The 27,284-nt window shown below is 42.8% G+C and overlaps 1 protein-coding gene across 1 annotated transcript in view; it reads left to right on the top strand.

Annotated features, from left to right (window-relative positions):
* Nucleotides 1-27,284, top strand: part of LOC124616539 (SET domain-containing protein SmydA-8-like) — a 185,618-nt gene that overhangs the window by 34,837 nt on the left and 123,497 nt on the right. Inside the window, exons 2-3 of the mRNA XM_047144857.1 lie at nucleotides 16,496-17,187; nucleotides 26,498-26,694. Of these exons, the coding sequence (XP_047000813.1) occupies nucleotides 16,518-17,187; nucleotides 26,498-26,694 (867 nt within the window). The 5' untranslated portion in view covers nucleotides 16,496-16,517. The remainder of the gene's footprint in view (nucleotides 1-16,495; nucleotides 17,188-26,497; nucleotides 26,695-27,284) is intronic.

Here is a 27,284-nt window from a genome sequence, read left to right as displayed (position 1 = left end):
TATGTGTCTGTTTCTGCTTGTATCCACCGTGCATGCCTGTTATGTTGTACCAGGTTTGACCCTATGTTGCTCCAGAAGTGTTCAATGTCTGTTACGTTTGGTGGATTGTCTGTTTTAATGTGTGTGTTATCTATTGTCTGGTAAAATTTCTTTTGGTTTGTGTTGAATGTTTGGTTTTGTTTCCTTCTATTTTCACCTTTTTTGTATCTTCTAAGTCGTTTGGCCAATGCTTGTAATTTCTGCTTCTTTTCATCTAATTGCTCTATCGCTTATTGTTCTGAGATTTTACCTAACCTTTTTCGTTATTTCATTTCTTATAAATTGTGTTAGCTGTCCGATGTCTTTTCTCAGTTTTTCTATTCTGATATGTAGCCTGTGTTGCCATGCTGGTTTTGTGGGTTTCTTCTGTGTGTTGGTTGGTTCTGATCTCTGCCTAGTGTGTATATTTAGTGTAGTGAGTGCTCCTATATAAACCAGTAGTTGTAACTCTTCCATAGTTGTGTTTTCATTTATTTTGTTGTGTATGATTGTGTTGATAGTTTTTATTGTTGTTTCGACTTGTGGTTATTCTGTGGTCTATGCAAGAATGGTCTAATGTCTGTATTTGTGTCTTCGTATTCTATATATTTCAGCTGAAATTTTTCTTCTATATCTAACATGTGTGTCACTTCGCGTTCTATTTGTGCTAGTTCTGGTGGCTGTCTTAAGATTTCGTTCTCCTCTGATTAATTGATGCATGTTGTTCTTTGTTTGTTTGCTCTGGGATGTTTGAGTCCATTACTGTATTTTATGTACTTGTTGTTTGATGTTTTCTAATTCTGACTGGGATATCCTGTTATTTTTGATTATTACACGGATCTGATAAGCTAGTCGTTGTTCTGTTAAAAAATTTAATTCTGGGTATCTGGTAATAAATGTTGTGTATACTTGTGATCTGTATCCAGTTGTGTTGTTTCCTATGTTTGTTGCTTGGTAATAACAGAACATGAGGTGTCGATTAACTTCATCTGACCATCTCATCCTCTGTCTTTGTTTTCCTTCTAGGGTGATTGCAGGAAGCATATCCTGCAAAACACCTCTATTTGGATTTAAATCATTTTCCAGTTGGCTAGCATTGTCGTTACCATTGTGGGCGGGCATAGGGTTAAAGCATCGTCCCCGACCATGACGATGCTTGTCCGAGGCTTCTTTAGTTCTGTCCTGAACCAACTAATTACACTAAATGGGGGGGGGGGGGGGTGGCCCTATTAGTGGTTTGTTCCTTTCGTCGCCTTTTACGACTGACAGAACATACCGGAGGCCTATTCTTTTCCCGGGCCTCCACGGGGTTTATTATTATTATTATTATTATTTTCATGAGGGAAATCCATTGTCACTGTTAACTAGATAATCTGTAAATCATATTTCCTTCGTCTCCGTGAGGACGCAGTCACTGCACTTGGGAGCGCCAGCAGCTGTCTGAATGTCCTTATGTCAAACACTGCCTCTCGGGTAAATAGCCATCGGTCAACGGAGATTTGTCAGATTGTTGGTGCTTCATGTAGATCGACTCGAACAGCTGCGTGCTTTAGCATACCACCTCCGGGATTCGGGGGGAGGTGATGGCACCGCATAGAATCCACCTTGGGAAGTAAAAGGACCGATGTGCCGGCCAGCTTGGATGTGGCTTATAGGCAAGTTCTCACATCCGACTAGATGAAAATCTGACGTACCCACGTTTCGCATCAGTTCGCAAACAATCAGAAAACTTTCGCAAACTTTCGCACACTTTCGCGTGGGATAACACTAAGCGCAGACTATTCGGGTACACAAGCTACCACCTGGAAAGAAAGGGTGACGACAAAAACATCTGGCCGCTCTATACCACAGGTATTGCCAAATTGAAAAAATTAACACGTCGACTCCGTGTAAACAGGGGATAAAGGCCAGGAAAAAGCTGATTCCTTGTGTAGCGGCGGTGTTCCACACACCTGCTCTGCACCATACATGTTGTCTGGTCAATGTAAACTGTCAGAGGGACACGGCATTTTGCACAGGTTGTGCTTCCTTACTAACAGTTCGTCTCTAACTCAACCATATAATGCTCCGCTCTTGGCTGGTGTACGGAACAGTGTTTTAATGTTAAATCCTCTTAAATTTCCTCTAATTTTGTAGGATACGCACCCAGCATAACTAAGTAAAGTAACCAGCTTACATACATCTTCCTGTGCATCCAGCGATGTCCAAACGCAAATCTTACCACAGTAGCCATCCTGCTTGAACGCAAAGTTTAGGTGTTTATTTCGTGTGGCAGCCTGTCAACACTGGAGGTGGCATATGCCCTCCGTGTCAATGTACTCAGGACCTCGTTGCATTGATGCCACGTCTGGCGGCTAATTACAAGCACAAACTAGTCAGTGTGTGAGGAATTGTGATAAGCGCCGCATATTAGCTTCATGAGTTGATCCACAAACTAACGCATCCACGAAAAGCAGCTTTATTAAATCACTTTAAACTTCCATTCTAAATGTAATGCAGGCATGAATAAATGCTACGTGACTCACTTAAGAGCAGCCACAGTATGGGGGTAGACCATTAAATTATCATTCACTTATGTCGAAAAACAGGTTAATTTAAAAGCTTCCATCCTCAGAACCCTGTCCTGCAAGTATTTCGTACGCAAGTTTGCAACTATGAGTGATGAAGTATTCCCAATACGGGTGACACTTTCAGACAACAAACCACTAATAGGCGTCTGTTTGGAGGTGTCCACCCATGTAATAAACGAAGACACATAGAAGACATTTTGCAGCGTACGAGAATAGCAGATATGCTACTCAAATACAAATTGCGCGTATCATTCGTGAGAGCGCACATGTCCACAACCTCTGCCCCTCAACACGTCTGTGATTAGTTTTGGTATAGGTGATACGGATATTGGATAGTCGGACAGTATAGAAGACAGGCATTTATCCTTTGTTAAGCGCTGCCGCCTCGCGGGGATATCGTACACTACCTGTGAGGTCCCCAAGACGCTCTGTAGTACCAACCCATTGCTAGTCTTGATTTTCCCGTTAAAAAAAGCTTGTGTATGTGTTTTTTTTTTTTTGTGAAATTTCTGCAGATGAATTTGTAGGGTATTACAGTCGGTACAGGAACAGCAAAGTCAGCTTCGCTGGAATCACAATGTCACTGATACTTATTCCTGGAATTCTCACCACCACCCCAACCCCCGTATTCCAACTGCTGTGACGGCTCCTCCGGCCAGAAAACCTACGATCTGTAGCTTCTGTTGCCTAAACTGGCCAGAACACTCTCTGGTGCTACTTCGGTGGCTGCAGTATCCATACACTCTCATCCAGCAGCTACATGAATAGACAGGCTAGGGAACTGAAACTTCCTGGCAGATTAAACCTAGGTGCCGGGCCGATACTCGAACTCGGGACCTTTGCCTTTCGCGGGCAAGTGCTCTACCATCTGAGCTACCCAAGCACGACTCACGCCCCGTCCTCACAGCTTTACTTCTACCTGTACCTCGCCTCCCACTTTACAAACTTTACAGGTGCTGTACTGTGAACCATGCAGAAGTAGCACTCCTGAAAGAAAGGATATTGCGCAGAGTGAAAATCTCATTCTGGAAACATCCCCCAGGCTGTGACTAAGCCATGTCTCCGCAATATCGTTTCTTTCAGGAGTGCTAGTTCTGCATTGTTCGCAGGAGACCTTCTGTAAATTTCGGAAAGTAGGACACGAGGTACTGGCAGAAGTAAAGCTGTGAGGACGGGGTGTGAGTCTTGCTTGGGTAACTCAGATGTTAGAGCATTTGCCCGCGAAAGGCAAAGGTCCCGAGTTCGGGTCTCGGTCCGGCACACAGTTTTAATCTGCCAGGAAGTTTCATATCAGCGCACACTCCGCTGCAGAGTGAAAATCTCATTCAGGCTAGGGGAACTAGAACAAAAGAGTATACCTTCTCTCAATTCTTATGCTCCATACAATCAGAGAAAAAGTTATTAGCTAGGTATATTTTTTGAACTACATTCTCAATACTCACAAGGCGGCTGTCTTGCATCAGTGTGTGTTGAGAACTCACACCAGGCGGGTACATCAACACCTTTTTTTGGTGCCGCGTAATACATCGACGAGAGCTCAGACTTTTCTGCTAATACTAAAAGTTTCTCTCAACTATTTTTTCTGCAGCACATTATAGCTCCGAAATTATGTAGGCCACCTAAGACCTTCAGCCAATTACCATAATGGTGTTAACGGCAGCCATTTTGAACAATATGCTATGACGTCATTAATTTATAACTCCAAAGTGTCTTATTTACAAAGGAAGCCGTTCTCTTCACTACAGAACATAAATACAGTTGCTCAAAAGGTGTTTGACTTATTTTGCTATCTAAATGCTGCCAATTTTTGCGCACATGAATTGTTTTACCCGTTATCTATGGCACTTCAATATTACTTCATTTCATTCAAAAAATCTGCAGTCGTTTGAATATGGCGATAGATATGAAAGCTTCGCATGTTAGGCATATGGCAAAATGCTCTCCTCTTTGCGTACTGTCATTTACCAACATCTTGTTTCAATATCTGAAACCGTTTACGAGATACGAGGAATTTTGTGAATATTTCATTTTGGCTTTCTCGCTGGCGCGCGAGTTAGAGACGAAGCGGTTTACATACGATCAATTTTCCCCAAGACTGGCAATAGATAAGAATATCCTTCAAAGTTTAAAGAAAAATTCAGTGTGTTAATTACATTTCATATGAGGAATATACGTCATAACATGCACGAAACGCAAATTAATACGAACCCGTATTTTTCACTGCAAACTTTCCCAAATTCTTGCAATAGTTTACTTTATCCTAAGATATCACAAATATGACGATTAACCAAATGATAGGCAGTTCATCATGAAGCTGACGAACGGAGCTGTAAGAAGTGCGAAAATCAATCTTTTATCTAATAGTTTCTTTACAATCGTTTGCGAAAGATTGCAGCTCGCGCACCCTGCCATTCACAGCATCAAACTAGCCAGCTAGCTTCTGCGCCAAAGCACACATTGTGAGAGAGATTCACCATGAGAGGTAGCTATCATCCCACCTGGTAGCCGGTAGCCATGCGCGCCATCCAGCGAACTTGCGGAGAACCAACGGGCTTTTCTGTGTGTGTGTGTGTGTGTGTGTGTGTGTGTGTGTGTGTGTGTGTGTGTGTCACACACACTTGCCTAAATAATTTATTAAGCCCAGAAACAAAGCCATGGCTGCTAATGCATGGATTGTGCAACCGCCACACTGATATGCCACACCCGTCGACTACAGCAAAAGGTTAAGAACTTCATTTAGAACTGTAATAACGGCTTGAACCAGTAAATTTTATGTATGCGAAATGATCATTTATACAATGGTTCAAAGAACTTAATTTCCCTAAGACGTATACCTACAGGGGTCATATTGTAATGGAAATGATTCTCAGTATCCTAAAATTATAAATAAATGGTTAGGAAACATAATTTAGTGAAATATTTTGAAAGTTTTTTATATAACCAATAAATAAATAAATAGAGTAATTCGCAATGATCAGATTTCTGCACCAATCCTGTCTGCTCATCACGTAATGTTCATCAATTAATTACTTCAGTGCCCAAAGAATAAACAGCAAACTTCGACCTTCAGAGATATTGAGCGCACTAATTTGTCTGAACTTAGAGCGGACGCTAATGATATTTCTTGGCAGACAACAGGAAATGACGTCGACATAAGTCTGTAATTTCGTTAAGAGACTCGGTAACTTATACGATAAACATGATCCCCTAAAAAACGGTAAGAGTAAGCAGATAACCTGTGTCCATGGCTCACAGATCATCTCAAACGCCTCGTGAGTGTCGAAGATGTAGCACACAGGCAATTCAAGCTGCACCAGACATTTGAAAATCACACTACATCGCATACAGGAAGCTACGCAACTAAGTAACTCAATCCGTCAAGAATGTAAAACTCAGGTATACCCACTCGATAACCGAGGACTTTCAGAGTCCTGTCGTACTGTGGAAAAATCTAAGAGGCCTAGGAATAGGCAAACCAAAATCTGCTACTCAACCTCTACTTTTTATTGAAGACCTAAATGAACATTTCGCAACGCCGACATCTCTACTTGAACAATACACTAGGGTACAAACTATAGATTCCCTTAATGCATCAGTGCTTAGTAGATACGAGAATTTTCTCTGCAGACCGTAAGCCCTAACACGATCAGGAAGTATGTTTCACTAATTCGTTCTGCAGCTGCAGGACACGATATTACAATGCAAATGATAAATTTTCTCTTCAATCCACTACTGCCAAAGAAGGAACATTTCTAACAAGTTATTAACCTCTTGCACCTTCAAATCAGATGGGAAGCAGATACTCATAAAATCATTACCAAAGTAGGAATCTGCCAGAGAACCCTCAGATTACAAACCCATTTGCGTTCTGCCGGCACTATCAAAGACTTAAGAATATATAGTTCACAAACAGCATACAGAGTATTTAAAATCTCATAACCTTCCAGATGTACACCAGTCTGGTTTTCGGCAAAATCGCCCCCAGGACGACAGCTCTTATATATAAGTGGCTGACGATTTAAAAAAAAAAAAAAAAAAAAAAAAACCGTGGACAAACAGCTGGGTACTATAATGTGCTTTTTAGATTTCAGCAAAGCACTCGGCACTGTGGATTCTGACTTTCCACTTGCTAAATTTGGAAACCTGAACATTTCTCAAAGTGGTGTAGGATGGTTCCACTTACACCTTACATCGCGCCAGCAAAGTGGTATGATGTGAACAAAAAGGTCACAGCGGAAGAACGTAGTCTCAGGAGTCCTTCAAGGCTCGGTATTTGGCCAGCTACTATTGTTACTATATGTTAATATGTCTCAGTTATCTCCCACTGCAAATATCACTTACACGCTGATCTCCAGCTACGTCTAAGTAGAACCCAACAAAACTGTGCACAGCCATCCAGCATACAAATAATAGTTTAGTTGCATTGTCAGACTGGGTGCAGAGATTACGTTTGAAACTTAACCTGTCTAAAATAGTCTTACTCGCTCATGAGACTCATAACCCCTCGATACAGAGAATCTCTTCCACCATTAATCCTAAACAGCACATAAATAACGTTTCTGCTTCTGCGAAGAACTTGGGAATAATTCTAGACCCACCTATACTGGGCTCAACACATAATTGCAGCCTTTAAGAATGTGTCAGCGTCACTTCGCTTGCTACAGAAGTACAAAAAATTTCCATTTGAGCTTAACAAGAAGCTTCTAGAATCACTTATACTCCCTATACTCAACTGTTCTGATGCTATTCTCCAAGGATTTTCATAGAAACGCCGGCCGAAGTGGCCGTGCGGTTAAAGGCGCTGCAGTCTGGAACCGCAAGACCGCTACGGTCGCAGGTTCGAATCCTGCCTCGGGCATGGATGTTTGTGATGTCCTTAGGTTAGTTAGGTTTAACTAGTTCTAAGTTCTAGGGGACTAATGACCTCAGCAGTTGAGTCCCATAGTGCTCAGAGCCATTTGAACCATTTTTCATAGAAACATTCATCCAGGTTGGAATTGGCGACGAATGCTTGTGCACAATAAATTTGTGACATTCGCTTTTTCGACCATATCAGTCCTGCCTACATACAATTATTATGTCTACGTGCTTACAGGCATTGACAATGTCAACCTTACTTGCTCTGTTGTTTTCTCAATCACTGCACTCCCTCTTATTGATTGTAAACTTTTACGCTACTATCTAAACAGCACAGCAGAAAAACTGCTCTCAACATAACACTGCCATATTCCCTAAAATATTATCCGTACCAGTAACTCGAATTTGGAACAATCTTCCACAAAATCAGAGAAACCATATCCCTTAGAAGCTTCAAGACAGCTGGTGGCCCACCTACTGTGACAGTAGCCATCTATCACAAACTCAGATCCGCAGCTTAGACTCGCAAATTCCTTCTACACCACAATTCCCCCACACCACCTCTTGTTAGCAGAATTCTTGTTTGTATTTTATTTATCTCATTGTCATTTCAATCTTCTCTATCTATGTTAACTCCTGATAACTCTAATCATAGACTCAAATGTACTAAAATAATTTATATTATTCCTTCTGCCATTCATGTTGTTGTTATTAGTGTCTGTTGTTACTGTTACTGTTATTGCTGCGAACATTTTGTGAAATCGTTTGCATGTGTTGTTCTTGGTCAGATGTAGAAGAGGACCTTAAGGTCATAATCTAGTCAGGCTAAATAAAAATAAAAAAATTAATAAGTGTTGTTTGAGGAACATAAATTTTTTCTAGAAATTTCAGTTTTGCTGAACTCCACGTGTTAGTTGTGAAATGAAAGATCTGCCTAATGAAATCAAAAACAGAAAAAAATTATCTGTTTAAGAACAAAAGATTTTACTATTGTGACAAATAACTTTGAGTGTAGCATATACTGATTATATAAAGTAGTACACTAAAAGTGGTTACAGAAATATTATACTGTTGCAAAAAAGATTTAACAGCTTAAATCTATTGCTGTAATCAAAATAGGACTGTCAAATTTCTTATTTTTTTGTACAGTGTGTAACATCCCACCTGTCACTTAGCTGGTTTTGGCGAGTGTTCACCCCAACTAATTGACTAACAGGTCAACAGAGTGCAAAATTGCCACAATATCGAATAACGCAAAAAAGGAATATGGCCCTGTGACTCCTGATTGAACTGTGGTGGCAGTGTTGACATTAATTTATTCAGAATTGATCACTTTTAATTAAAAAGGGGTGCACATTGATGTTATATTCAGCTATTGAACACCAGATGCAAATGTAGAACATAAAATTTATTAAGAAAGTGACTTGGGATTTCAACTACTTGATTGAAAACAGATGCAGTCGATTAGCACAAATTTATTATTTAACTCCCAACCATCAATCATCACATTACAAGACTCTTTCAGGCAGTGGTAAGAAATTGCGTTTGCATGGAGTAAAGCGCAACAACTCAAAAGTAATTCCTATCAACTGACCCAGGCGTAATGCGAAGTGCGAGAAGAATTCTACAATACGCAGCCCATGAAATCCTCATGGAAACTTTGCCGATGTGATCCAGCAAATTAATCAGTGTCCGGAGCTGGCGCAATATCACCGAATTCAGCGTGGCAGAGCGGCGTCATTGTGTGGGCGTTGGCCGACCTCGTAGTGCTGCAAAGCTGCGCTCGTCTATTCACTCCTAGCTATCTTGCTCAGTACATAGCTGACCCAAAACTTTCTTTCTCCAAGCTCAATAGTTCCATTTGCCAAGTCCTAAACTGCAGAGACGCTCACTTTCTCAGGCAAGCTGAGTAAGGAATGCCACGTCCGCACTCTAGGCAAGCTGGGAACGGAAGACCTCTACGGAGACTTCTTTCAGTCCTCTCTTTGCCTTTGTTTCCCCTCCAGCAAAATCACTTATGCCAATTGCTGCGCAAGTCGCGTTAATTATGCGTCGCTTCCCAGCGCCGACCAATGCCTGCTCTGGGAAGTGAACAAATACCCACAAAATTTCCCTTCCTCTCACCTTCTGTTATTTAGCTCCTCCCAGGCCACCCATCAAGGTTAGCGTCTGCACAAACACCATTTTTCCGGAATCCTAACTCCCAGGAGAGTACTTCAAATTTCTCGGTCCTACGTTCCCATCGGAGGCCAATGTATTTCATTCTGTCGCTCTTCCCTGATTTTCTCCAGACTCTGCAGACCGTGAATTCAGTGCGAAGTTGCTATAGTCACGAACACGCATATTTTGACCTCTGTTGATCGCTCCACCGTAGCTTTCTCGCATGTTTCACTGAAAACGGGATGACGGACATTTATCAACAGGTGTACAAATTCTCCGTCTGCTTCCTGGTACACCAGCATGGGGTCGGGGTCAACCACCCATGCTGTCTCTCATCTTAAGGTGGCTGGATGCCACGCACTGTTACCGCTTTCTCACAGCTTGAGCTGCTGCAAGCTGCCTATTGTCGCTTCCCTTTGCCGCTACCCAGGTGTGCGCCACGGTCATTTCTGGGTACTTCCCTGGGATGAACTAGCCTCCAGTAAATCGACGCGTTTCCACAAAGTTTTCATGTCATGTGAATTACTTTAAAACCGTCACCCGACAATTATTATTCCAATATGTCCATACTATGCCATCTACAAGATGCATTGTGCTTTGTCAGTCATTTTGTTCAGCCCTACTGTTCGCTCAACGTGAATTAGGTGATCTTTAATGACTTCATGTAAGGGGCACGGTTCTTGCCATCTTACAAGTGGTTAATGAAGATTTTATAAAAAGTTGAAAGTTTCATTCTCATACAAAATAAAGTTTAAGACCACAGTTTGGTTAAGTGCTGAAATGGTCCATAAATGAAAGAATCATAATTTCGAAGTATATTTTAGTATTATAAGATAGTAATTTTGCTTAACTAGCTTAGAATAATAATTGTTTGTTCAAATCTCAACTATTTTTCATTGGCTACACATAAATATTATCTATGTAAGGAATAGAGGAAGTGTTGATGGATCTTGGTGTTGTAGTATAATTCCTCTGGAGTTGACAAATTAAGAATGATTTTGTATACGCAAAACTGGTTATGGTTTCCTAAGTTCAGTAAACTATGTATACAAAATAGCTAATCACAACTACATTTCAGAGTAACCTAATGAAAGTAACTTCGTGCATGATCATGCTGGCAATCGTTCATAAATACACTCCTGGAAATGGAAAAAAGAACACATTGACACCGGCGTGTCAGACCCACCATACTTGCTCCGGACACTGCGAGAGGGCTGTACAAGCAATGATCACACGCACGGCACAGCGGACACACCAGGAACCGCGGTGTTGGCTGCGGTGGTGCCAATAATGGTCGTATGCGTGTTTGGCGCCGTGCAGGTGAGCGCCACAATCAGGACTGCATACGACCGAGGCACACAGGGCCAACACCCAGCATCATGGTGTGGGGAGCGATCTCCTACACTGCCCGTGATCGTCGAGGGGACACTGAATAGTGCACGATACATCCAAACCGTCATCGAACCCATCGTTCTACCATTCCTAGACCGGCAAGGGAACTTGATGTTCCAACAGGACAATGCACGTCCGCATGTATCCCGTGCCACCCAATGTGCTCTAGAAGGTGTAAGTCAACTACCCTGGCCAGCAAGATCTCCGGATCTGTCCCCCATTGAGCATGTTTGGGACTGGATGAAGCGTCGTCTCACGCGGTCTGCACGTCCAGCACGAACGCTGGTGCAACTGAGGCGCCAGGTGGAAATGGCATGGCAAGCCGTTCCACAGGACTACATCCAGCATCTCTACGATCGTCTCCATGGGAGAATAGCAGCCTTCATTGCTGCGAAAGGTGGATATACACTGTACTAGTGCCGACATTGTGCATGCTCTGTTGCCTGTGTCTATGTGCCTGTGGTTCTGTCAGTGTGGTCATGTGATGTATCTGACCCCAGGAATGTGTCAATAAAGTTTCCCCTTCCTGGGACAATGAATTCACGGTGTTCTTATTTCTATTTCCAGGAGTGTAGTTTTGACAACATAAAAGGTCTAGAATCAAAAGGTTACTGATTCTAACCCTGGTTACTTGTAATATTGCATCATATGAATTGAGTCTTACACTTGTAGCCATTAGGCATATACTACACGGTCAAACTAATGGCCAATAATGGTAACGTTAACTTACGGAAGGTAAGATTTAGAAGCTACTTTACGAGTAACTTTCATAGGAATTATTAGAGAAGCTACTGATTCGAACATTTCTACAGGAGGCCCCCTTTACAAGAGAAGGCTACACATGAGTGGCGTTATACTTCTCTCTGTGTGACAGGACGTTTTAATGTTAAACAGGGTTTATTTCTGCTGCTACTGTTAAATTTATTTCAAAAAGTAACAAGCAATTAACAAGCAATCACTGGCTCAAACTTACACACAGGATGATTTTGCTTAATGACGACAAGCTGTAGGTAACGATCCCTAAGAGAATTAGTAAAAAGATCATAAGGACATGCGGCTAAAGTGTATTCCAAGGGAGGTACTCTTACATGAAGGTGGGGATAATGGATCTTTGATAGTGTAGGTTACAATGACTGAAAGCGCTCATGAGAAAATACTAGGTAGGTGGAAGTGTTCTTTCTGTACTAGTGTTTAAACTCCACACTGAAGATGGTAATGAGTTGAAGCACTATCATTTAGTAGCCATATTAGCCTTCGTACCACCGAGAAGGGGGAGGGGGGGGGGGCACGGTTTCCTGCAGAAAATGCAGATATGCTTTGTCTATGAGGCATTGTAGAACAACAATTGGTCGCACAGGGGTGTCGCCAATAGCGCTGGCCCGCAGTAGTTTTTTCTTCTTTGCAGAAACGGCAGTAGACGGTTTTTATATATTTAGATGCGCTGAACGCGAACATCACTATTAAAATTGTATCCTAGCTCTGGGTTACAACGATGGTGGAAGTTAATGTTTCACATATATTGCTACTGGCATCAATATATTTATATTAATTGAACTTACCTAAGTTTATTTGCGCCGTTTCTTTGCCTTCCTCTTGTGAGTGGTGTCTGGATCATCTCACTGTAACATCTAGCAGAAATCAGCCAACATAACAGCAGTCCAATGTCCTGTGTACAGCTCACCGATCTTTCATGAGAGCAATGTCCTGATCGAGCCCCTCGTCTTGCTCATTACTGAATGCACCGCAGTTCTCTGGGAACACGTCGAGGTGGGAGCAAAGGAAGTGCATCTTGAGCGTCATGTTTCAGTGCCTTATAAGTATGAATGAGTTTGTCCACGAGGTCTCTGTAATTTTCAGCTCCCCTGTTTCCCAAGAACAATGTTGTCACGTTACGGAAACAATGCCACGTATGAAGCTGATCAGGGGTTAGTGCACCCAAAGTGTGTATCCCTCAACAGTTGGCGTATCTGTGGACGAATGAATACCCGCTTTAGGATCTTCTCTGTGCTGAACCGTGGAAACTTCTTACACACATACTGTACTGCTGCTTCACTCCTGTGCACAGCGTTAACAAGTGCTATAATGACTCCCAGCTTAATGTGCAGTTACGGGAAAACAATTTTGTTCTGACACACTTTTCGGCCATATTTTTTGATCTAGGCACAAGAGCTATTCGTAGAGGCCATTCCCTCTGTGTGTAGTGTTCTTCTCTTGCGCAACTCTCCCACTCACATAGGTAACAGTAAAACTTAGTGTAACTCCCCTTGTAAACACAACAGCGTGGCATTGAGTTTGAAATCTCCACATACCAGTCAGTCATGCTTATTGTAATTACAATAGCCATGCTGCAAAGACAGCATATGGGTACGACCTCTCATTACTGTTGAGTAACAGTACTGCCTTCAGGCTTGTTTTTGAGCTGTCTATAATCTCCATGGTCTGGTTTGTATGTAATGTTTAGGTCTTAGAACAAACTGTCAATGTCACTGCAGAATGTAATGTTACCATCAGTTCTGAAGTGACGCTGAAGTTTTCCCTGACTTTCTCCAAATACAGAGACTCGTACTGTGTCAGCGAAGAGATTCCGCAATTGCATCGTCGGACCAACAGTTAGGTTTTACGGTTTGGAAGATCTAAATACCTGACAGATAGCCGAGATCACGCTGTGCAACTTTGGGTGGTTCTCCAGATGACGTTGACGCAGATGTAGGGTCAGTGTCAGTGATAGCACTTTTTCAGCTGCATGTGTCTTTTCAGAATCATCGGTATCACTGCTAGATGGTGGTACGTGTGGGGAACAAGAACTGGCAGTCCTTCACCATGAGCCATGGGATGTCACGGTACTGAATATTTCTATGCCTCTTCAAATTGACTCCTTTCTTCAAGGGAGGTAGTGTACGAAGATAGCAAGCTGATGCATGATCTGTGGGTTCAAATAGCAGGCTCAGGCAAACTTCATGGAGGCCTTTTTACCGCCCATCCAAGCATTCAGTGTAGACGAACACGAGATGCACGTGTGGAGCCCAAACTTCATGCTGGACTCCAACTCGAGACACGAAATACAAGGCATGTGCTAGTTTAACAGCTTTAGTCACTGGTCGCCTTCTTGAACCACAAATGTAACAAAACTTTTGTTACTGCTAGTTCGGGGGCTTTTTGTGAGTGTGCAACGCAAAATAACGAAATTCTTCAAATTTTCGCGTCGCATACATTCGCTACCAACCGCTGCGACGCTCACTCGAATCACAAGTGAAATCTCACAGCCGTGACAAACAACAATTAAAATCGCGTCTGGTTTCTACATTCTACAATGCTCACGAGACTGAAACGACACTTACAGCCTAAAAAGTGCTATCACCTGACAGTGACACTGACCCTACATCTACGCGAACGTCATCTGGAGAACCACCGAAAGACGCACATCGTGTTTAGATTTTCCAAAGCGTAAAGCCTAACTGTTGGTCTCATGATTGCAGCTGTGAAATCTCTTCACTGACAGAGTAAGAGTCTGTGTTTCGGGAATGTCAGGAAAAATTTGAGTCACTCCAGTACTGAAGGTAACATTACATTCTGCAATGACATTCATGATTTGTTCTAAGTCCTAAACATGACACACAAACCAAACAGTGGAGGCTATAGACAGCTCAAAAACAAGCCTGAAGGCAGTACTCAGTCAATAGTAATGAGAGGTCATACTCCACTTGTCTGACGTAAGGCATACAATGGCATTGCGACGAGGGTTCCTCTGTTGTGAGTGAGGTGGATGCTTCCAGCGCAATTTGGCAACACTGCCTTACTGCATGACTCATATGATGCACATATGAGTCATGTGGTAAAGCAGTGTTGCCAGTTTGCGCTGGAAACGTCCACCTCACTCACTCACAGCAGAGGAATCGTCGCCGCAATGCCTTTATAAAACATACAATGTCAGACAAGTAAGACTGTGAAATGTAAGTACCTCATTTACTTGTAATCCTGAGCGAGGAGACAATTTCAACCTCGATATTCGCCTTCAGCCCATCTACATCTACGAGACACGGCTACTTTCGTTTCTGTAAAGAATAAAAAGTGCAAATTTGTGGACCAGTGTAATATAGCACACAGATTGAAAGTGAACAGACACCACCATAGCATAAGGTTTCTCTGTAGTGCACAGGTGGATGATATGAAGGTTCACGAAACCTCCTGTCGTAAATGTAGCCTCGTCTGTGAATAGGATGGATGACAGAAGTGCCAGCGCCATGGCGGCCTGTGGGACCAGCATGTGACAAACCCTGGCCATGGGGGCAAGTCAGTAGACAATAAGGCCTGCGCATGTTGACACAGATGGTGGCAGTTGTCACGGGAAATGGTCGTCTCGCCCCTGCTGGCAGTCCACCTGCCTCATGCTATTAATGGAGTCGCTTTCAAAGATCTTTTATCTCCGCCTTTAAGTGCGTGGACCTTCTTCGGAGCAAACTTCTGGCCGTATTTCCTTGTCGCTACTTGCTCCTTACCCCTTTAAGGATAGTTTCCTGCAGTTTTTGCTCATGTAGGAAAACCACTCCATGTATATGCTTTTGTTACTCACTGGTTTGGGGTAACAGTCGTTAGCACACTCGACCCAGTTCAGATCCGCCTCCGGTCATCGTGATTTAGTTTTCCTGTGATTTCGCCAAATCACTTAAGGCAAATGCCAGGATGGGTCCTTGGAAAGGGCAAGGTCGCTTTCGTTGTCCATTCTTCCGTAATCCAAGCCGGCTGGAGTGGCCGTGCGGTTTTAGGCGCTACAGTCTGGAACCGAGCAACCGCTACGGTCGCAGGTTCGAATCCTGCCTCGGGCATGGATGTGTGTGATGTCCTTAGGTTAGTTAGGTTTAATTAGTTCTAAGTTCTAGGCGATTGATGACCTCAGAAGTTAAGCCGCATAGTGCTCAGAGCTCTAATCCGAGCATATGCTCTGTCTGTAATGACATCATTGCCGATGAGATGTTAAACACCATTTCAGATGAGAATAGCTCTAGGTTGTACCGAGACCTTCTCATCTGAAATAGATATAGGCCATTACTAACCAACATGCTACGTATACTGCATTACTCATCCAAATACAGCATATCACTTCCCTCTATATATTACAAATTACTCTTAATCACGCTCATTGTGTTACTTTTTTCTTTGACATTTGCATTGTATAAATTAAATTACATTCTCATCAACTAGGTAGTAACAAATTATGTGGAACCATTTTAACAACTGTTAAGAATTCAATTCACTGTAACCTAGAGAAATCTTTATATACGATGTTCTTTATATTATTTTTAAAAAAGCATTAACAACTGTATACCAATAAAACAATGAGAAGTCTTCGCTATTAGATTCAGAAGCATCCGACCCACCTTACATTTCAAGGCGGTGGGTTACTCTGTACTGTTAATGAAATAAATAAATAATAAATAATTTCCTCCTCAAGAATCATTTATGTAGAAGCTCTGGGAATGATTTTTATATTTTTTATTCAGCAGACTTGGCGATTGCCTTCCGATGGAAGTCTCGGCAGCAGCTGTTCCAGCTGCTAACAGCGACAGAGCACAAGCAAAGGATAGCACCGTGAGTGGGCTGAAGGCTCGTGTGGAGCCAGAGCACCTAAACGGCCACTGGCAAACGCAGCACTGCAAGGAAGATGAGGCCCATATCAAAGGGAAGGTGTTGGCCAACGGTACCCTGCTGGAGAATGGCTCCGTAAGTCACGACCGAGTGTTGGACGCGCACGAGGAGCCTGTGATCTCTCCATCTGAGAGGCCGGAGGCTAGTAGGAATATCAGTGTGGTAAATGGGAGTGATGTGGACGACGGAGGATGGGACAGATCCGACGAACAAGTGCGGGAAGCATCCCCAGGAGAGGAGGAAGAGGTGGACCCGGCTAGCGGAGAGCTGCTGACGGAGGAGCGGCTGGCGGAGACGGAGCGCCTGCTGCGGCGGCACTCTGGGTGCTCGGGCCCGTGGCGGCTGTCTCGCTCGCCGCTGGGCGGCCGCGGCCTGGTGGCGACCCGGGCGCTGTCTGCCGGGGAGCTGGTGCTCAGGGACCCGCCGCTCGTGCTGGCGCCGCGCGCCGCCTCCGCACCACTCTGCCTGCGCTGCCACCGCCGCGCCGCCCCCGACCGCCTCCGGCAGTGCGCCCGCTGCCACATGCCCGTCTGCTGCGACGCTGCAGGTACGTCTGGGTATCAGGGTGTATTTCACTCTGAAACACGTCAGCACTTAGAAGGGAACCGGCCCATCGCATCCCCCTCAGATTTAGTTATAAGTTGGCACAGTGGATAGGCCTTGAAAAACTGAACACAGATCAATCGAGAAAACAGGAAGAAGTTGTGTGGAACTATGAAAAAAACAAGCAAAATATACAAACTGAGTAGTCCATGCGCAAGATACGCAACATCAAGGATAGTGTGAGCTGAGGAGAGCCGTGGTCCCATGGTTAGCGTGAGCAGCTGCGGAACGTGAAGTCCTTGGTTCAAGTCGTCCCTCCAGGGGAAAAGTTTAATTTTTTTATTTTCAGACAATTATCAAAGTTCAGGCACTCACACATAATCAACTTCGATCTCCAATATTCCAGGACGTGTTCCGATTTGCTTGGACATACGCAGGATTTGACTGTTTACACACGGAATAATTTGAAAACGTTAAAAACTTATGTTTTGACAGAGCTCAGGGAAAACTGTGCGACTGTGAAACTGTTGCATTCATTTGTTGCAGTTTATGTGACAACTCTTATGTTTTCTTCACTTTTTTTTGGGAGTGATTATCACATCCACAAGAAAACCTAAATCGGGCAAGGTAGAAGAGTGTTTTTACCCATTCGTCAAGTGCACTAGTTAGCTGGGTCGACAACATATTCCTGTCATGTGACGCACATGCCGTCACCCGTGTCGTATAGAATATATCAGACGTGTTTTCCTGTGGAGGAATTGGTTGACCTATGACCCTGCGATCAAATGTTTTCGGTTCCCATTAGAGAGGCACGTCCTTTCGTCTACTAATAGCACGGTTTTGCTGTGCGGTCGCAAAACAGAGACTAAACTTATTACAGTGAACAGAGACGTCAATGAACGAACGGACAGATCAGAACTTTGCAAAAATAAAAGAAAGTAAACTTTTCACTCGAGTGAAGACTTGAACCAAGGACCTCTCGTTCCGCAGCTGCTCGCGCTAACCTCGGTACCACGGCTCTCCTGAGTTCACACTATCCTTGATGTTGCCTATTTGCGCATGGACTACTCAGTTTGTATATTTTATTTTTTTCATAGTTCCACACAACTTCTTTCTGTTTTCTCGATTGATCTGTGTTCAGTTTTTCAAGGCCTATCCACTGTCCCAACTTATAACTAAATCTGAGGAGGGTGCGATGGGGAGGTTCCCTTCTTAGAAGAGAAACTACGATAAAGTGGTTTTCTTCTACATTGTCACCACGCATTCAGAAAATATCGTTCTTGTGAAACACTACTAGCCCTTTATACTCATGAAGTAGTGGTTGCTATCGACAGGCGACGTCAAATTGATTCCATATTTTTAGATTTCTAGAAGGCCTTCCACACCGTTCCTCACAAGTGTCTTCTAACCAAACTGCGTGCCTACCGAGTGTCGCCTCAGTTGTGCGACTCGATTCGTGATTTCCTGTCAGACAGGTCACAGTTCGCAATAATAGACGGAAAGTAATCGATTAAAACAGAAGTAATATCCGGCGTTCCCCAAGAAAGTGTTACAGCTCCTCTGTTGTTCCTGATGTATATTAACGACATAGGAGACAATCTGAATAGCCGTCTTAGTTTGTTTCTACATCTACATTTATACTCCGCAAGCCACCCAACGGTGTATGGCGGAGGGCACTTTACGTGCCACTGTCATTACCTCCCTTTCCTGTTCCAGTCGCATATGGTTCGTGGGAAGAACGACTGCCGGAAAGCCTCCGTGCGCGCTCGAATCTCTCTAATTTTACATTCGTCATCTCCTCGGGAGGTATAAGTAGGGGGAAGCAATATATTCGATACCTCATCCAGAAACGCACCCTCTCGAAACCTGGACAGCAAGCTACACCGCGATGCAGAGCGCCTCTCTTGCAGAGTCTGCCACTTGAGTTTGCTAAACATCTCCGTAGCGCTATCACGCTTACCAAATAACCCTGTGACGAAACGCGCCGCTCTTCTTTGGATCTTCTCTATCTCCTCTGTCAACCCGACCTGGTACGGATCCCACACTGATGAGCAATACTCAAGTATGCAAGTATTTACTCAAGTATTTGCAGATGAAGCTGCCATTTACCGTCTTGTAAAGTCATCAGATGATCAAAACGACTTGCAAAATGATTTATGTAAGAGGTCTGTACTGTGCGAAAAGTTGCAATTTACCCTGAATAAGGAAAAGTGCGAAGTTATTCACCTGAGTACTAAAAGAAATCGCCGGCCGCGGTGGCCGTGCGGTTCTAGGCGCTTCAGTCCGGAACCACGGGACTGCTACGGTCGCATGTTCGAATCCTGCCTCGGGCATGGATGTGTGTGATGTCCTTAGGTTAGTTAGGTTTAAGTAGTTCTAAGTTCTAGGGGACTGATGACCACAGCAGTTAAGTCCTATAGTGCTCAGAGCCATATATCGCGGGTTTGGCAAATGACTGTGAAAGAGGTAAGGGGACTTAAGGACAGAATCGCAGAAAATCAAATATGAGCACCAATCGATTCGCCAAAGTGGATGTTGGTAGCAACTACCTGGCTTCGAAAATTAAAACTGCCCAGTTAAACACTGATATAAATTACCTAGTCTCACGTTCCCCTCTGTTCAATGACTGCATCGTCAGCTCGTGCGTACCACTCTAAATGGAGCGAGAAAGCTGCAGTAACGGCTGGAAATTCTGATTCCAACTCGACCTCTGTACTCTGCTCTAAGGTGGAGGCACATCTCTGCAGTTGCCTAAGCCGAAGTGCATTCTCGACGGCATCACTGCAGCAAGTGTCCGCGACTTTACTGTCTGAATCTTACCTGGATCTGCCAGCATAGGAATGGTAGACGACCTTGCAAGTTCCGACCAATTTCATAAAAAAGTGTAACCGATTCGTACATTCGTTTATAGTGGCGCGGTTAACCAGTAATGGTGTGGCATGGTAAGGTAGGCACAAAATCTCTCCCACTGCATGACATGGTTGTAGCTCCAGCCAACCAAACAGCTTGCACGTAGACGTGCAAGAAAGCGTGCCTTGTATCGAAATAATTATTGTGAACAAGAGTCCCTCTCCACATTAAGTTAGTATCTCTTTGTGGTATGACTGTGGACACTGGCCGATCCAACACTCAAGTTTGGACTGCACATTTGCCTTTCAAACTTTTCTCTCTCCAAAAATCATTTCTCCTAATACCTCGCACAATGCAGTTTTAACGGAACGCATGCCATCCCCGATTCGTCTACAGTGTACAGAGGGGATATAGTGAATTCCCTGTCCTATACCTGCTCGAGGGTTCCTTTCAGCTCCGAACAAGTTTGACACCCCGGTCCTTTTAACTTCAGTTGCATGTCAGGAACCAGCTAAACAAAGCTCCCAACGCTGCAGAAAATAACAGGCTCCTCTCACTATAAAAAAAGGAAATGCAAGGTAGAAGTAATTAGCTGTTGAAGTAGTGAATATTGTCTGCAGTTACCATGCAGTTTGAAGGAATCGACTGTATTGACTATTGGGGTGTGCTTATTGCATTATAAAATAGACTGTGTGGCAATTTGTGCGTAAATGCCATGTAACAGTCTGTTTCCTTACTACCTATGCCAAACCTTACATTAACATGAAGGCAAAAGGTAGTTTTCTGCACATTGTTATAGGAATCAACTTGCAGACTCCAATCGGCGTTGCAAGCCCATGGGTTGCCTTCTATGGGTGATAATACTGAATTTTTTTTTTCATCTAAAATTCTCCAAGCATTTATTCTGCTTGTATTCAGTTACCACACAATGAACCATTCAGTCAATAGTTGTTTAATATTTAATAATAGCTTTCAGGTATTCTAATATAGACCGCTGTGTTGTTAACCTCCAGTTTAGCGCAGAAATAACGGTTTCCTAGTAACCACCTGCGTACAGAGAGAAACCTGTGGTGATAGGTTCTCTCGTTGTGGGAACAACACATCATTGCGTTTTCCTTTGCGTCTCATGAGCGGTTCACGAGCTGCATGTTGGCCTGCCCTGTAAACAGAGACCTGTCGATAGTACAAAATGGTTGCTAATTAACACCGCAGGAAACAAAATCCTAGGCACGACTAACCAGTACGTGTTGGAGTACGAACTTGGAGGACAGAGGAGCTCACATGTGTTTTAATAGCGAATATCATAGGTAGATAAAACAATTTTCTTTTTAACACGAAAAACATTCCGCGTTACACCCAATTTCGCTGGTACTGTATGAATTATTAGTGCAGAATAACGAAATCAATTGTGGTCACATGAAAGATGAATGGCTGTTGCAAACATTTATGTCTAGAAGTTCGTCATAAAATGTTCGTCATGTTTAAAATATGACCTGATCAAACGCTATCAGGTGAGCTGGGACTCGTCCTGTGTGTCATATTTAGTATTACTTCTGCAAGTTAGTGCAAAGAGCGATTCCTTGAGAGTCTGAGGAAGTACTTTCAGACACGACACGTTTCAGGAATCGCGTTGCAGAAAGCAAATTGTTCCACTTTACTCCTGAAACCAGACTTGCTGCTGTGTATGTTTAAACTGAAACTGACGGATATTAAGACAATGGGCATACCAATATTAGCAAGATAGTGAACTGCTATGTCTATGCACGCTATTGCCATAATACAATCCGTTATTGATAGTAGTCATTTATTTTCAAGAGATTAACATAATATTTAACTGACAAAATGAAGTCTGAGCCGTGTTATGACGTAGTAGTGATACGGATCAACGTGTCGCGCGGATCTTAAAGTAACATGCCAGACCAGCATATCTGAGAATAGAATACATGCCAAAGTTGATCGTAACGTTAATCTTGAGTGCCACTGTCGAATGTATTGTTAACTGCAACGAGCAAAGTGCCTAGCGACCAAATGGCCTAAACTTCGCAGCAAATATAGAACCGAATCCTTTGTCACTAGTTAAGGCTGGTATGTAGGCCTAGCCTGTGGAAGGACAATTGAGGATAGTTCACACACATCGTGACTATCTGCCCCAGGCGGTAGTTTGTGTGTAACATCAAGGGTCTGTTATAGTTTTACATTACTTCACCTTACTTTCTGTCTCGAAAAAATTTGTATAGTTTTGGACCCCCCCCCCCCCCCTAGTGTCGAGAATGTTTGTGAATCGGCAGCTATCCAGAACGTTCCATGTGGCAGAAGCAGAATGTAACCTTCAGAACAAGCAAGCTGAAAACTCATTGCTCTCCAGACAGCATTGTTTCAGACAATCTGCAGAGGTCTTAAGTCGCTGCAATGAAACACTCATTGCCTACGTGAAGGCGTTGTTTAGAAGCTGTGGAACCAGTGTCGGATTACGGTGTAAAAATTTTGTTGTGGCTCCTCTTCATTTGGGAAGCAAAGAGAATGAAAACTTTTCGTGAGTTCAGTTCCGTGAGAGTTTACATACAGAAAAACAAAAATAAAAAAGTAATCAGAAACACGAAGAATTTGTCGCTTTCCAAGCTTTACAATACCTTTTCCATCTCCCTTCAGTCAAAACTGTTATTATTTCTCACTTTTTACATAGATATCCGGAGGAGTTCTAAAAGGTTTGGCTATGGAAGCCAAAAGGCAAATGCTTATCGAAATTCAGAATAATTTTTAACCGTTTCCTGTTATTTCTGTTTCTTAATGCTATTTGTTACTAGGTGTTTGAATTGTATTGTATAAATAATTTTTTTTTCTAAAGTGCTGGGACATGTACTTGATCCATTACTGATTATCTTTAAAAAATATATTTTTTTGCTGCTACCTCCATATTTTTGTATACTTCGACAAACTTCTTAATGTCAGTTTTGTCTTGCATTATTTTGTCTTGCTACTTTTCTTTCTAGTGTCTCTTTTTTTATAATCAATTTGGACACGTTTAAAAGCTCTCATCGAAATGTGGCGTAGTGACTTTGTTCAGCATTAATAAACACATCTTATTACATAGTGAGCCATATGCTCTTTCCTTTCTCCTGACACTTTCTAGATTCGTTTTAGGAAGATGTCTATGAGATACACACTTTATTTTTGTATTTCATTTTTGTCGATGTATATTGTTGTGCTTACGTCGTCATGAATTTTTTTCAGCGTTAGTACTCGAGATACCTTCTCTCCGCTCAAAGAGGTGAGGCTTCTATTAGATTTCCAAAAGTGTTATCATAGCTTTGAGTAGTTTCGTTAACACCTAGAACCATATTTTTTATTGCTGGGGATCACGTGTGTTGCTTAGAGTGGTATCACTAAACAGTAGCAGTGTTTCGACGAAGAACCTCTTATAATTGAAAACAGAGACTTTACCACATTTATTACACAGGGAAACCGTGACTCAGCATGTTTAATGTTTAATGTTTACTGTGCTTGTGAAAGATGTTGGTTAGTTCATTTTTATTTATTCATCACTATTTGCCTTTAACTTGCCGTCTAAGGGCTAAGACAAGTCAAATTTAAATCTGCTTGCAACTGAACATTTTCTTTGGTAAATACCATATAAATAACCAGCCATTATGTTCATAGTGGGTACTGCATCAAGAAATTTAATTAAAGATGGCGTTTTTCGCTACTGTTTCTATTTTATTGATAGACGACTAGCAATCTTCTAAATAAAAGAAAGGATACTACAGTGTCTCCACGAACATGAACACAGTGACGTGAATGTACCTTAGGATAGTTTCATGCAGTAGAAAAATTTCCATATGCTTTGAAATGGCAACGTCTTTAAATTTGCGAGTTCTATCCGTAGTTAACCCACATGCTATCTCCTTCGAAAAGTTGACATTTTAATAATGTGCAAAATTTGAGAAGATATTACGTTGACCAGAGTAAGGTTAAGTATGGGCTAATAATTTAAAAAAAAATTGACTAAATTTACGTGTGTATTTGAGCAAAGATAAAGTTCTGCAAAATTAACGGCACTTAATAAAATGAAATTAACATGAGCCTATTCTAACTAAAGCTGTTCTTTAAGGAGGTAACAATAGAAGAAAATAGAACAGTTCTGCTGCCGAAGCTGGTCAGAGGTGAACCTCTTGCGAAACTTCAAATCCATCGCTCAGGTTAGGCTGCTGCTTTCTTGTTCTAATTTCCTAAAGCTAATCTAAAATGTAATGTATGGCTTGAAAGCGCCGTGTTCCCTTCAGGAGGAGGTTGAGGTAATTACTCATTATCGAAGGTTGCTTTTACTGCAGTTTGCAGAATTAAGTTACTGTTAGCTATAAGCTGATCGAGATACAGTCCACCTAAATTAAGTGTACATCGATGTGTTAATCTATTGGTATTTGTCTCTGGGTCTTCGGCCGACGTTTAACGATCTTCCTGACGTTTCACAGACACGATGGCTGTCATTGTCAGGTTCAACCTCCTTCGTTTGTGACAGACTGGAATCGAGCCGGCCTTAGGATTTTTACATGTAGGATACCTGTTGCTCCAACGCCTGAACCACTGTGGTTCCCCCGACTGATACAGCGCAGAAATCCGGGATCCGTTTACCTTGAGGATTTCTTTTTACTCGTTAAAACTGTTTTCGTATTTGTGAATTTCTATGACTTGGCTGAACAAACAGCTTCCCCTACAGCGAAAACCTTATGTTAAAAAACTTTATTATGTGGTCAGTGGCTCACAGCGCGTGGTCTGCCAGCACAGATTTCGCCATCTGTCCCAGCCTGTATTACCGTTTATGTTCGATGACCCTAGTCTTGTTGAACCGTCAAGACATTACAATGTAAACTTTTCCACGTGTACACGGTATGTGTTAGATTCCAGACGTTCCGAATTGGTCCCTTGTGTCTTTGATCTAATTGGTCGGCTCATAAGAAATCTTTACGCTGTGTTTGTGCAATATACGTCACCACGGGTACGAACTGCAGAAAGATTGTAGTTGATATTTCTTCTTCCTTCGCATCATTTCACCTGATACTACGTTTCGTGACATTTCTTGTGCAACTGATGGAGTACCCATTCCTCCTCAGACCGCATTTCTTGGACGCTATATGCAACATGCTATTTGAGACCCACCACATCATAAAAATCGGCGACACAGAGGTTCCCCCTGTGGAGAAGAGCTACCGTACACACAGGTTAAGGAAAGTCACAGAGATCGCGATCATAACAAAAATTTCGAAAAGAAAGGAGAAATCCTTAGTCAACTGATCTTAGATTCCTGTGCTACAGCGAACGACTGTTGCAGGTTGAAACTACTGAGTCTCTCTACTTATTTATATCATTTAAAACACTGACCTACAGAATTTTCCCTGACAAATGCAACTTAACCTATTCATTTATTACCAACATTATACAAGCCCAACGCAATCTGACTGTTGTACAGTGACAACATGGCTTCAAATAATTGACACAAAAGAATGGTCCTGATTTGAAAGAAATCCTAACAATAGCCCACACTTTTTCATAAGTCTCTTACCTCACAGAAAATCTTCATAACACGAACAACGACAATTACAGCAAGCAGCAACTACAGCCAGCCAAATAAAGTGTTTCTAACTACAGTAGACTCTAACTACTGTGAGGCATACGGTTAGAAAAAGAAAGATTTTGTTGTTGAAGAGCAATGTATTTAGATGATTTTACTGTACTCGCGTAACATCCAGTTCCCAAAATTATATAGTTATCAATAATTCTATTACACAAACATTACCAACTACATCCATCCTCATTTTGCAATGCATGTCCTTACAAACACTGAGTTTCCACATAAGAAAATCATGTCCACACCCTTCTCTATCCGCTCGCTAGCTGCTAGTCTGTCCACCCAAAGAATCTCTTGCCGAGGCCATAGAGCGCTGTCTGCTATATTAATACAGTCTGTAGCACTGCCAACATGCAAACACACAAATAGGCTACTTACAAGGTAGGAAAAGGTGAACCACAGCGGTAATGGCTTCGGGAAAAGCTGTCAGACGTTACACGACAGATACAGTCGAGCAAAATCTCCGGCAACAGTATCGACTCCAGTCCGGCCCTAGCAATGAATGGTGAATCTTTAACAGCATCAGCCACTCATGGTGGCGCAACGACAGGAAAATCGTTAAACGTCGGCAGAAGAACCCGAGACGAAAATACGTCAAATAGTGTTCACATAAAGCTTAACAATGCAGCTTTACGTTGCGTTCATCATTTCTAACCTCAGTGTCACACTCGCGCCACTGTACCGCATTCTTGATTACGTTTAATAAGTTAGTTTGTGTGTTACCCAAAATACGTTAAAATATGTTGTGTCCAGATAGTCTGTAAGCTAGTGGGGTTAATCGTGTTGGTAAAATGAAATTTATATTTTTGTCCTAAGAATGGTAACACGTGTGATGCTGCAGGCGACGGCCAGGAGGACCACCACGCCGGGGAGTGCGCGCTGCTGGCGGAGTGGGGGCTGCGTCCGCCGGCAGAGGGCGGCTGGCCGCGGCCGGTGGTTCGCGCCTGCGCCGCCGTGCGCTGCCTGGCGCTGCCCGCCTCCGACCAGAGGCTTCTGGCCGCGCTGCAGGCGCACCAACACCCGCGCTACCGCCATGAGGTACAGCGTCCAGTTTCGCTCCTTCACAAGGAAAGGCTCAGCGACATAGCTCACATCATAAGAGTTGCTGAATGTTAGACTAATGTTGCACCATATCTAGCACAGTTCACTCAGTGCTGTGAAAGTTACTAACATCCAATAGACACTCGCGCCGCCCAGGTGACTAGAAAGCCGGCCGCCTCCTAAATCACACGCGGCAATAAAATACTTATTTTCAAATTTTTTTCTACTTTTGTCATTCATACCAAGAGACATGAATTGCAGTTAAATAATTTGGATTCCGCAGAAATATTGAAACACGTGAGGCAGTACTGATCCTACCACTTATCTTAGAAGATCAATTAAGGAAAGGCAAACCTACATTTCCAGCATTTGTAGACTTAGAGAAAAATTTGACAATGTTTGCTCGAATACTCATTCAAATTATGAAGGTGGCAGGGGTCAAATACAGGGAGCGAAAGGTTGTTTACAATTTGTACAGAAACCAGATGGCAGTTATCAGAGTCGAGGGACATGAAAAGGACGCAGGGTTGGGAAGGGAGTGAGACAGGGTTGAAGCCTATCCCCGATGTTATTCAAGCTGTATATTT

This window comes from Schistocerca americana, chromosome 5, assembly GCF_021461395.2.
Source record: "Schistocerca americana isolate TAMUIC-IGC-003095 chromosome 5, iqSchAmer2.1, whole genome shotgun sequence".
NCBI classification, from domain to species: Eukaryota; Metazoa; Arthropoda; class Insecta; order Orthoptera; family Acrididae; genus Schistocerca; species Schistocerca americana.
The sequence above is the reverse complement of the archived record's forward strand: the minus strand, read 5'-3'. Positions and strand labels throughout refer to the sequence as shown.